This window comes from Erithacus rubecula, assembly GCF_903797595.1.
Source record: "Erithacus rubecula genome assembly, chromosome: 6".
Taxonomy (NCBI): domain Eukaryota; kingdom Metazoa; phylum Chordata; class Aves; order Passeriformes; family Muscicapidae; genus Erithacus; species Erithacus rubecula.
The window spans coordinates 46,855,034-46,867,131 of record NC_136688.1 but is presented as its reverse complement, the minus strand read 5'-3'; the positions used below and the strand labels follow the sequence as shown (position 1 = coordinate 46,867,131).

Below are 12,098 nucleotides of genomic sequence, written 5' to 3'. Positions count from 1 at the left end.
AGCACAAGTACTTAGAGAGCGTGACCAGATTCTGAAAGCCATAAATTCTATGAATTTTGCAATATTTTGTGAGATGCCTCAGTATTCCTTTCATTCGCTTTTTCTTTTTTTAACTATAAATAGAGCCTTCTTTCTGCAACCAGTCTCCAAAGGTCACCTTACAATGTTTTGCTATTTCCCATATTAAGCAGCAATGCTTTTCAGCTGACATTCCAACTTCAAGTCATGCATGTGAGCATGATGTGAGCTTGCTTCAGACCTCAGTGAGAGGGCTGCAAACAAGACTGCTGTATAATTGCCAAGAAAGACAACATCCACTGTCAAAAGGGGCACTTCATCAAACAAAATTTAGCTGCATGAATACAAGTGTCTCCAAATATTTGGTTCATGCTAAAAATATAGCACATTTATTAAAAATATATATTTATAAACATTGGTATGAACAGACACAGATGTTAAGCAAAAGAGAAAGGAAAAATAGCCATATAATGTATTTCTCCCAACATTTTATCAGGTTTAGGCAGACCTTGTTCAATGGAATTGCTTTTTTTTCATGATTGCACCATATGTTCATTCTAAATAAAAAGCTTGTCAGATTCAATGTAAGTAAAAGTAAGAACCAAGAGAAAAAACCATTTGACCTAAAAGACACGTGATCTGGGCTATGAAGCTATCTTTGAGTTCAATCTTTGCAGGTATACAGCATACATTTCTATGTACAGTTTCTTTCTTTCCTTTTTTATTTTTTTCCTTCCTTTTTTTTAAATTTTCCTTTTTTTTTTTTTTTTAATTTTATTTAATTGTGTCAAAACAACATATTCCCGGTGAATTTCTTCAAAGCTACAACTTATATAACTGCAGTCATTCTCCTCCAAACTGAAAACCAAACCAAAAGGGAGAGGGCAGGAGAGAAGAGTTAAGCTTATTACTGTGTGAAAAAGTCTTGTTAAATTAATTGTGCTTCAGTCTTCGCTGCCTTCAGGCAGTGCTTTTATGATGTGTTAATATAATACAGAGTCAATTCTGATTAAAGAACATGTCAATAGTCAGCAATGTTTGTTGTCACTCTTAATGGCCGTTTTATCTGGTCTATTTGCATGCCTTCTAGTTTACAACGTTGTATAAATGTACACGAAAATGATCACAATGAGGTTCAGAATTGTCCCAATGATTCCAAGCATTGCCAAGATCGTTTCTTCTTTGCTTTCCTTTTCTTGACTGCCTTTATCTTCTTCATTTCCACTAGTGATTACCATCTTGGTGGCCAGTTTCTTTATCCTCCCCTTCAGAATAACCTAGATTTAGGAACAAAAACATCAAAATGGATTATTAATTGGAGTATAGTAACTCATATTAATAGTAGAGCAAAAGGCAGAATTTTTGCCCCATAGCACATTTGACTAAGAACTTGGAAATGGATTAGTAATTCTATTAGCTATTTAATAAATAAAATTATAGTTCAGCTATTCTGTGGTTCACTTATAACCCTCTGCTTATGTGCCAGCAATCACTCCTAGCACACACAACTCAGCTGCTATATATATATATTATAAAACTGGTCAGAAAAAATGTACCATGAGGTGTGACTCCTCCAGCATCAGTGGGGACTTTGCCTGGGCTGGGACTGCAGGAGATCATCTGCCATGCTGTGGAAACCCCGTATTTACACTTCAGTGCAAAGAAATGAGAAAGGGAAATAAAACTGGGAAGACCTTGCTTCTTTATTTACTAGGAAAAAAATCATTAAAGAGAAAGGCATTTTGTCTCCCAATGAGAAGGAAGACAGCAGTGACTTCTTAATAAATAATTCAAAATAAAAGCAAAACCAAAATAACATCCATCTTGGCTTTTATTTTCCTCGTTCCTAATGTACGGTGAAAAGTTACTTGCAGTGCAGTGAGCTGAAATGTATCGATCTGCCTGCAGGGACAATACAGCCTTTTCCCAAGCAACAGCCCCAGCCTAAAAAAAGAAGATTCTTCAAATGTGGGACAAGCCCTGACTCCCAGCACAGCTGAAGCCACAAAGAAGCTCCCTTGGTCTTCTCACCATGGGTAAACATCAGATTGTTCAAATTAGAAATGGATAAATTCTTATCTGTGTTTATCTAACACTGCAAATTTTAATCACATGGGCAAACCAGAGTGTCCCAGAAAACTGAAAAAGTTGGCTGGTCTCCCAATGCCAACTGATCTGCCAAGATCTGGGTTCAGGCAAAGCCCTGCTGCTGTCTTCCAAGCTACAAACCATATCCCATTGTATTTCTGCAGCAGAAAGCAGTGGTAGAATGCAGAAAAAAAATTGTTCCCCAACAGCTCCTGCCTGAAAGAGGGATTTGATTTGGTCCTTTAGTGCACCCTCATTCCTCCCTGCACTAACTCACAGAGCAAAACCAGTACCTCCCAGCAGTGCAAGTGTTCAGGGAGGTGAGGGCTCCCAGGAACTGGCTGCCACCTCTGTGGGCACATCCCCTGAAGCAGGGATCATCAAAGGAGAGTCCTGACCTGCAGCCCTCTGAGCTGCTCCTGCACTGCACAGCCACAGAGCAGCAGCCAGAGTACTGAAAGGATGGAAAGGACTGGGGGAGGTAAGGAAATCCTGCAGTGGAGAGACTGAGAGGAAGAGCTGAGGAGCCAGACAAAACAGCCTGCATTTTTGTCACATCTGCAAGCTGTTCATATATAGGACAGAGAATAACTGCTGGAAGCTTCCTAGAAGTGTTTGATTCCTAGCAGGTACAAGTGATTAGTGGCAAGTAAGGCAGAAGTCGAGTTCTGAAGGGGTCTTTGTACTTACTCTTGCATTAGCATTTACATGTTTTGTCTTATTATAACAGGTGGATCAAAGGGAAAAATAACAAGGGAGTCAGAAACCTGAGGCTACCCACAGCAGGCAGCAGTGCCCCAGGAAAGCAGAACTTCACAGGCACAGGGATATGGCACCTGCTGTCCCTCTCCAAATTCCCTTCCAGACCTTAGAAACTCCTTCAGCCACAGTCATCTCCAACTCTTCCTGCAGGACTCTTCTAGCAGGCTGTGACATGCAGCCATTACTTCACCCACAGAGCCATGAGTCACTCAGATATTGTGTTCTTTTCCCCTTCAGTAACTGGGACGTTTTCTCTCTGGCCAACTGTTTGCATTCACTGATCATTTGAGAAATCAAGTAGGATTACAAACATAGCCTGATAAAATCCCAGGCCTAGAATGCAAGGATTTGAGGGGAGAGTGAAGTTCTTTCTGGATGGTTCCCACAAGAGCTGAACACTCTTGATTCAGCACTGTGGTTCCCATGGAAATATGATCATACCCAAGCATCTTGCAGGTCAAGCTTTCCTGGCTTGAAAAAAGCTAGAGAAGTTGCAATTTGACTCTGCATCCTGTGGTTTGGGCAGAGTTTCCAATTCACACCAAAAAACCCACAGAGAGTGGTGCAGAGCCCCAGCTGGGGTGGCTTTGCTCTGCAGACACTGGCACTCTTAACTTTCCTACAATGACCCTGTACCACACGTGCTAGGAAATCCTGATTGCAGAATTAATGTGAGCAGAGGCAGCATGGGGGCTCAGACAGCATCTGATCTCCTGTTATTAACATCCTCATTCTTTTCTTAATAAACGGTGCAGCACAAAGTCAATATCAAATTCTCTCCTGCAGAATGCTAGATCCTAAAATTAACATCAATCTAAAAAGTAGCTAAATAATTCACAAATGAAGGAGACATATCAAAGGCTATTAGATATAAAGACAAAGCCTCTGGCTTAGCAAGTCCATGAGTTATGAATTTTTTGTAAGCTAAGAAATTATTCTGGGGAAGTACCACCACATCTTTGCCTTATTATTGGAGTCCCTTCCAGGCATTACTGGCTAATGAGAAAGGCAGAGTTCCTTGGGCTGCACAGTCTCTGATCTGAGGCTGCACAATCACATTTTTACCTCTTTGCAAGTTGTACTTATTAGCAAGGAGATAGTGGGTGGTTTCAATTCAGGTGACATGAATCAGACTTCCAGGTTCTTTCTGTCCCACTAAGGGGCCTTCACTGAGGGAGAAGCCCTGAGTGTGATGGAACAAAACATGCACAGAGAAGCTGGTGGCTGGAACATGATGAACAACAAGGGAGCATCAGCAGCTGAGAGTTTACACATGGGCTGATGCACAGTGAGATTTGTTGGAGGTTGTCTCCATGTGCCTGGGTGCTGTATTTGGCTCATGCTATGGTGAATTCTGGGATGGCAAAAACTGCAACTTTTTGGATGAAACAACACCCAAAAACATGCTTTCAGCCCATGGCAGCTGGTGTGAAGTGAAACCCCCAAAACAGAGGTAGTGTGGGCACTGGCAGCACAGGTTTCCCTGGAGGGATTGCTCCTGTTTTATACAGTGCCTAAGCCACAGGAGGGAGCACACAATGGCTTGGTGTGAAGAGGAGTTTAACATTCAAACAGGACATGACTGGGACCAAATACAATTATATTAGTACTTTGCCAAATATAGCACTGTTGAAATCAAGGTAAGCGTTGACTTTGTACTGGGAGGAGACCAGAATCAAAATTACTTCTCCATATGTAAGGACTGACCTTGGGAGAAGAGCAGCACTCTCATAATGGCAGACTCAAGCCTTTCACCTTCACAGATCTCATGCTCTGAGTGGTATTTTTGCTGGCTGGGGTTTGTGGGGTTTTTTTGCTATTGGGGAAATACTTGCTGTCAGTTTTAGTATAATTACCCCAATTAAGAAAATAGAAAAGTCATCTGGCTTTCTGGGTACCTTTTCTCAGTCTTTATTATTCTCTTCTAGAAATTGATTTTTTTTTATTTGACATTGTTTAATATTTTTATGGTTCTTACAACACATTTTTCCTTTTTTATTTTTCTGGTGGTACTTCATGCTTGACAGAAACATTCCTTTTCCTTACCCAGAAAGAACTGGGTAGAACTGCTGGGATAGGAGGGCTAGAGAATACTAAATTTACCATTTCTTTTAATAACTATCCTTCTTATTTAATTACTACCTCATTAGGCGAGCACTTTCCTGCCACATCAAAATTAATGTCTTTCCTACTTCATTTTGTAAGATTCATCGTTAACCTAACATCAGCCTCTGAAAAGATATGTATTCCAAAAAGCTATCCATTAAAAGAAAAATATTCTGTGTATTCTGCACTGCACATGAGAGACAAGGACAGTTCAGTGGTTAGGACACTCCTTGCACCATTCATCTTCTTGCACTTCTGCTGACTTCATATACATCTACAGGAAATCCACTTATTCTCTCTCTGCCTCAGTTTTTCATCTGTGGGTTTCTTTGAAGAATAGGTTATTCAGCCTACAGCAGGAAATGGTCCATAACAAAAATGTGGCCTCACAAATATTTCCACACTAAGGAACCCACTAACATGAAAAGTTTTAAATCCAGCTGTGCTATGAAATACACCCACTACCATCTCCCCAAATCTGGAGACATGCTGAACATCACTGCCATTCAAACAGTCCAATGACCCAGGAAAAGCATTTCTAGCAAAAGATCTTTTTGCATCTCTTTACTCAGTGTGACTGATTGAAAGGTGATGGCTTGATGGCAGGGCTTTGGAAAAGGCAGTAGTAAGTGCATGTTTGAGAATTTACTGCAGTATGTTTGTCACATCAAAGATACAAAGCACATCCCTCACAAAGCACCTGCCCTGACACATCTGACAGTTTTTGAATACGCTGGCACCTTGACTTGATCTTGAAAAAGTTTGGTAATATAAAATCATTTCTCCTCTAAGTCATTCTTTATGAACTCCCCAAAGAGGCTGTGAGTGGAGGGCTCAGCCAGCAGCCTCAGCTCCTGGGAGCTCAGAGAAGGGCAGGATCATCCAGGCTCTCCTGGGGGCCCTCTGTGCTCTCCTGATCAGCCCCGTGCTGTCATGTATTATCTGGCACCTTGAAAAACAAGACTGGGAGCTTCTGAAAACCTCCAAGGATCAGATGCTCAGCTGGTACAAAGCAGTCTTCCTCCCCCAGTTCAGCTCAGCCACCTCCATTTACATCAGCTGAGGATATGGCTCCTTGTTTTCAATCTACCTTGAATATCAGCGAGCACAAATTTTGTATTCTTAATCCATAATCACAGACAATCACCAGCCAAATTGTTTTGATATTTAAACTTGTTTACAGTCCCCAGGCTATTAGTTGTGATGACACATTAAGAGATAAGAGAGCTTTAATTTTCTGAGCATAGTTCCACCCTCTGGGGATAAGAAACACGCAGTGGAAACTTGTTTTGATTAGCAAACTGAAGAGGGCACAGAAATCATACAAAGCAGAGTGTGAGTTCAGATGCTGCTGGAGCTGACACCTTCCCTTATCTCACAAACAAGTGCTCAAATAACCAAACAAGGTGGAGAGGCTCCTCGAGGACTTAACCTCACTTGAACATCACAGTCAAATACAGTTTTGTTCCTTTCCTCCTAATAATTCCTCCTTCTAGCTTCTTCTTCCTCCAAGGGCAAATTTGGGAAGTTGGGTGCTTGGCTTAAATCCTGGACAGTACCCAAGCAAGATGCTGAGCAGGGCATTAAATGGTACTGGTTGTGATGTGCAGCAGGAAGGCATGCTTGGCACACATATTTGTGCTTGTTTGCTGTTCTTTTTCTAGGGATTGCATTGTCACATTCCCACTTCTGTGATGACTTTGTATCTGCTCTTGATCCTTGTGCTGTGTTTTACTGGACAGTCCTCTCCTAAACTCCAGTAACACAGGATTCTGTCAGTTATCAGTCAAGATCCAGCCCAGAGAAGCACTGGCAAGTGCAGGAAACCACATTTACATTTATTATTAGAGTTGAATTTCAGGGAACTGAAAGGCACCATGTAAGGCCAAGAGAAGCTCTGGGGTTATAAGAAGCTTGACTAAAAGCTCATCCAGACACAGCAGTGTGCACAGGCAGTGCACAGTATGTGTGCATGGCAGAGGAATCAAAATGAAACTAGCAGAAATTAATAAACAGTAGAAATCAGTACACCCAAAAGTCCTGCCATAAAAGAAAGGAGAGGGGAAACTGGAAAAGGTGTCCATGGGGAGGTATTTCATTAGAAATAAAAGATCAGAAGGAACAGGAATGTGAGCCAGATTCAATAACACTCCCCAGCAGTGAGCAGAGAGACCAAAGCCTAAAGCAAAGGGATGTCTCAGTGGAGAGAGGACACAAGCACTTATGTAGTCCCCAAGCAGGAAAATATACCCACATCAGACTGCTGCTATGCTGCAGGTTTTAATCAGTGGGAAATACTTGCTATTTATAGCACTACAGTCTGGATATTTCCAAAGGTCTCAGCAATGTGAGATCCCCTCTAGAATAAAGGGAAACACTCAGCAGCAAAGAGGTTACTCTGGGAGGGCAGAATTTCAATAAGTAATGTATTACAGGGGCTCATCCTGCTCTCCACCTTGGGTCTGATCCAGTTTGTTCTGGCAGCAGTTTTTGTCCCCCAGGCAGTTTAGAACTGGGGAGGAAAAGGACTTGCAGCCACTTTTACAGTTCCTCCTTCTCCTCCTTTATGTCTCAGGGGCTACTCACAGCTGTGATATGCTCAGGATACCTAAGTTCTATTGTAAAGAAATCAAATATTTTCCATCCAAATATCCTTATCTTAGAAACACAGTTCTAATCCATAGCAGAGCAATGATCCTCAAGCTGTTGCTACCGTGCAGACAGTGCCATCCCCAGACTCACTGACAGCCTTTGGTCCCTCCACCTCCAGCAAGGCTTCCCATGTCAGGATCCATAAAGCTTCAGGAGCCCTCCTTTCCTAGGCTGGGGAAGAAACAAACCTGACCAAAGGGAGAGGAAATTACCCTATAACCCACAGTCCTTTCCTTTCCGGGATAAATTGCACGATGAAGAATAAATTGTTACAGATCAAAATTAACAGTCTATATAAAACACCACTGGAAGAAGCATTTATGATTCAAAGTCCAAATTCAACAAGTCCAGAGGTTATTAATTTTCTGGTTGTGATTGCTTTAGTTTGAATTGGGTGCAAACACTAATTTAGTATAGTGATTTTCATTTTCTAATTGGAGGGTTTTTTTTTGCTAATGTACTAATTTATGTGGTGGGTTTAGTGTTGGCTAAATTCTGAGTGTACTTACTAGAGTTATGTATTTATTTTTTGTTGTGAGATAGGATTAGGAGAAAGGCAAAATAAGCCTAAATTTTGAAGAGTATAAAGGAAACCTTTATTGATAGAAACTAAAAGGAAAAATAACTAAAATCAGAATAAAAATTTTTAACCTTTTAAAAAATTTTTAAAAATTATTTTAAAAAAATTTTTAAAAATCTTTTTAAGAAGTCACTTCGCACCTACAATTCAGCTTAAATTTAATTCAGCCTATTTTTTTTTTATTATTTCTGTATGTGTCTCCTTCCTTCTTCACTAAATGTCATATGTGCAAAACCACCACACTGGTGCAACCTAAAGAGCAGTGAAAATTCAGTGTGCTTCTGTTTGGTTTAGAGTGGCCTATTTTGTGCTCACAACCCATTTTCCTGATACACAGCACTTTGCCTGGTTGCTCTGTGCTAATGCTCAGAAGCAGAAGCATTTGACTCTTAGTGGTACTTGAGCACACCCTTGCCATTTGCCTCCTTTTAAATACTCAGTATTTCCTTCCAGTATTGCTCAATTTTATTAGAAAAAGTCAGTTGGCCCAATTTCTGCTTCAATCTCTGCTCACAGAGAGGAAAACTAAATCCTGGCTTGTTGGAAGTTAGTGACAATATTTTCTCATATTCACTGAAATCAGAGTTCATGGGCTGCCTTTCATTTTGGAAGGCAACAAGAAAGTCTTTAAGATTAATAAATGCAAAGAGTGATTGAATAAATGAAAAGCAAGGGACAACTTTAACCCAGGAGTAGTCAGTATTAAAATTAGTGCATGAATGCAGCTATTTTTAGTAGCATCTCATTCTTTGACTTTGGTACTCAATATTGTTTTCTTTCTGTTTTGCTATTTCATAACCCAGCCTCTTCAGTGAGCCTGTCACTGTGGTGTCCTCTAGGAACGAGGTCAACAGATAATTAAGGGAGTGCTGAAAAAGTATCCACTAGTTATTTTTCACTGTCATTAAGCAATTTGGAACAAAATGACAAATTGGCTTTTATTCTTCAGGCCACCCAGAATGCTGTAAGTCTCTTACCATATCCCTGTAGCCATCTTTTTTCAGGACTGACAAATCCCAGCCTGTCTAGTGCTGTCCTCACATAGAGGCTATTCCATGTTTTTGGTTATTTTTCTTGCCTTTCTCTCTGACTTTTCTATTAATATGAAGGTGTTTTAAGCAGCAGAAGGCAAAACTTTTCTGGGTTTAAGGTAATAAGGCCCAGCCTGTGAGCTGAAGATGTACTGTGCCTTACTCTAAAGGTTTTTGTCATTTACACACATCAAGTTGGGCAGAAAGGACAGTTTTTGTGGAAAGGAAAGGAAAGGAAAGGAAAGGAAGGAAGGAAAGGAAAGGAAAGGAAGGAAAGGAAAGAAGGAAAGGAAAGGAAGGAAGGAAAGGAAAGGAAAGGGAAAGGAGAAGGAAAGGACGAAAGGAAAAGGAAAAGGAAAGGAAAGGAGGAAAGGGAAAGGAAAGGAAAGGAAAGGAACGAAAGGGAAAAGGAAGGAAAGGAAAGGAGAAAGGAAAGGAAAGGAAAGGAAAGGAAAGGAAAGGAAAGGAAAGGAAAGGAAAGGAAAGGAAAGGAAAGGAAAGGAAAGGAAAGGAAAGGGGAAAGGAAAGGGGAAAAGGAAAAAGGAAAAGGGCTTCTCCCTACCACACACCAGAAATTATTATAAAAATTTGAAGTTTGAGGTCAGAGCTCTCCCTTCCAGTCATTTAACAACCATTTTTCATTGAGTTGAAAAAGCAGAACAATAGAAATCTGTCTTGAGTACAGCTGGATTCTGAAAAATTCAGAAATAAATAAATAAACAACAACAAAAAAAAGAAGTCCTAAAATTTACAACATTTTCCCAGATAAAAGTAGTATTAGATGAAAAAGCTTTGTGAAAGAATGAGATGCTAAAGTCTTGTTATAATTTCAGACCTATTTTTCTATTTCAAGGGCATGTTCATGCTTCTCTTTTAGGAGCACAAATACATTGAAGCCCTGTCAAGAAAAAATGCAATATCCAAGTCTCAGAGGAAAGACAGTCTCCATTATCTGCCAGAAGCACATAACCTCTGTCACAAGCAATTTGAAGATCTGCCCTCCACCACTGCATGTTGGAAATGGAGAAACGAAGCTGCTTCAAAGACATTTAAGAAATATTAAGAGAAGAGAAAGTGACATAAATTTATATTAATTTGTTGCTATATAATATCTCCAAGTTCAGCCAAGGCCAGGAGATAATTTGGCCTGTAATGGATCAAGCTACCTTTAGCTCAGATGTGACCCTCCTTATAAAACAAATGTGCACCAGAAGAGCATTCAGAAGCCTGAGGGACATAGAAGCAGAGTTTCTCTAGGAAATATCTTTTAGTGTGTCAGTAAAAAAATCAATCTACAAAGCCTAAAATCTCCACTTATACTTCCATCTATATCTTTATTCCAAAATTAATTATTAATTATGGCAACATTAAAGGACAATACAATTAAAATCTAGCCAACTGACACTTTCTGATTCAGGAGAATTGTGATCAGGGTTTTTTTTATAATTTTAAAATTATAACTGTTTGGTTTGAAATGATACTTATCAGCCATTTGTCTCAGGAAAAATATTTTTTGGGAAAAGAAAATCACCTAGTTTTGCTGTCTATAAGAATGATACTTGTAAACCTTTTTTTAATCCATATAAAAACCTGACAACCATTTCTGTGAAAAACTCAAATATCTTCACTTTGAGGCAAGGACCATATTTTCAATTTTACTGTGGCTGAGATGGTTTGATATAAGTGCTGAAGAAGGTTTTATGCGTCTGAAAACATGTTTATTTTTAAGTGATAGGTTTTGTAAAAGAAATTACTTCTGTTGTAATTTCTTTCCTGTTTAATTACTCTCCTAGCTCGGTGCATCCTTGCCGCACTCCGATAGGTTGAAATGACATTGAAAGTTTTCAGTGAGAAAATTTGAACAGCAGAAGGTTTACATTTTGTTTTTAAAAATAAACTCTTTGGGTGTCTTTTGTCATTAATTTACAAAGACCACCCAAAAATGTCATGATTAAAGCTGATCGAGAAATAATTCAGTCTCCATCTATTCTGTTCCTGCATTATCTGGTAAGCTTTAGAAAGCACTAAATTCCAGTTTCAGTCACAGCACCATGCATTTGCCATAAAACAGGAGAAAAAGAAGCTTTCTTGTAGAATGTTTCAAATATTTTAATTTTATTTTTTTAGAATTTAAAGGTGTCAGGAGAATCAGAGAAGAGAAGAGAAGAGAAGAGAAGAGAAGAGAAGAGAAGAGAAGAGAAGAGAAGAGAAGAGAAGAGAAGAGAAGAGAAGAGAAGAGAAGAGAAGAGAAGAGAAGAGAAGAGAAGAGAAGAGAAGAGAAGAGAAGAGAAGAGAAGAGAAGAGAAGAGAAGAAGCAGTCTTTTGTCTGCAAGTCTGAGATGCTGCTCTGAGGAAAGGAAAAGCTGCTCACACAGTGCTTTTCAAACCTGACCCCTGGTCTGTGCTCCTGGGAGCCTGTATTGGGCTTGGGGGTTGCAATGTCTGAAAGGGGCAACTCCTGGCCTGGAGTGTAGGGGAAGGTAATGAGAGCTGCAGGATGTGCTGTCAGGTCCTCTGAAAAAACTTAGATTAGACACCCACAATTATGGATACTTGCAATCTTGCTGTAATTTTTGCCTTGGGTTGCCAGCTGTACTAGGGAGCAGCGATACTCAGAATTGCTATTGAGGTGCTACAAATGGAAATTAGTCAGTGTTTGCGTGTGGCAAGGACCCACACAGTGGAACACCCTGGAATGCCCCAGCAGGAAACAATTTTGCCTTCACAGCAGAGTCTGAACTGTGCCTTGAAAATAAAATCAAGTATTGAACTCCCAAACTGAGACATTTATTATGCACACCAAGTGAGACTCGGATCCTGCGCAAAACCAGTCTGTGACTGATGCACCTGTGCAAGGTGGC

General features: G+C 40.0%; 1 protein-coding gene across 2 annotated transcripts in view; it reads right to left on the bottom strand.

Annotated features, from left to right (window-relative positions):
• Nucleotides 1-773: 773 nt before the first annotated feature.
• TUNAR (transmembrane neural differentiation associated intracellular calcium regulator) overlaps nt 774-12,098 on the bottom strand; it is a 150,913-nt gene continuing 139,588 nt past the window's right edge. For both annotated transcript variants that reach the window (XM_079309582.1, XM_079309583.1), the window contains one exon: nt 774-1,295. In XM_079309582.1, coding sequence (XP_079165708.1) covers nt 1,110-1,295 — 186 coding nt within the window. In that variant the 3' untranslated portion in view covers nt 774-1,109. The remainder of the gene's footprint in view (nt 1,296-12,098) is intronic.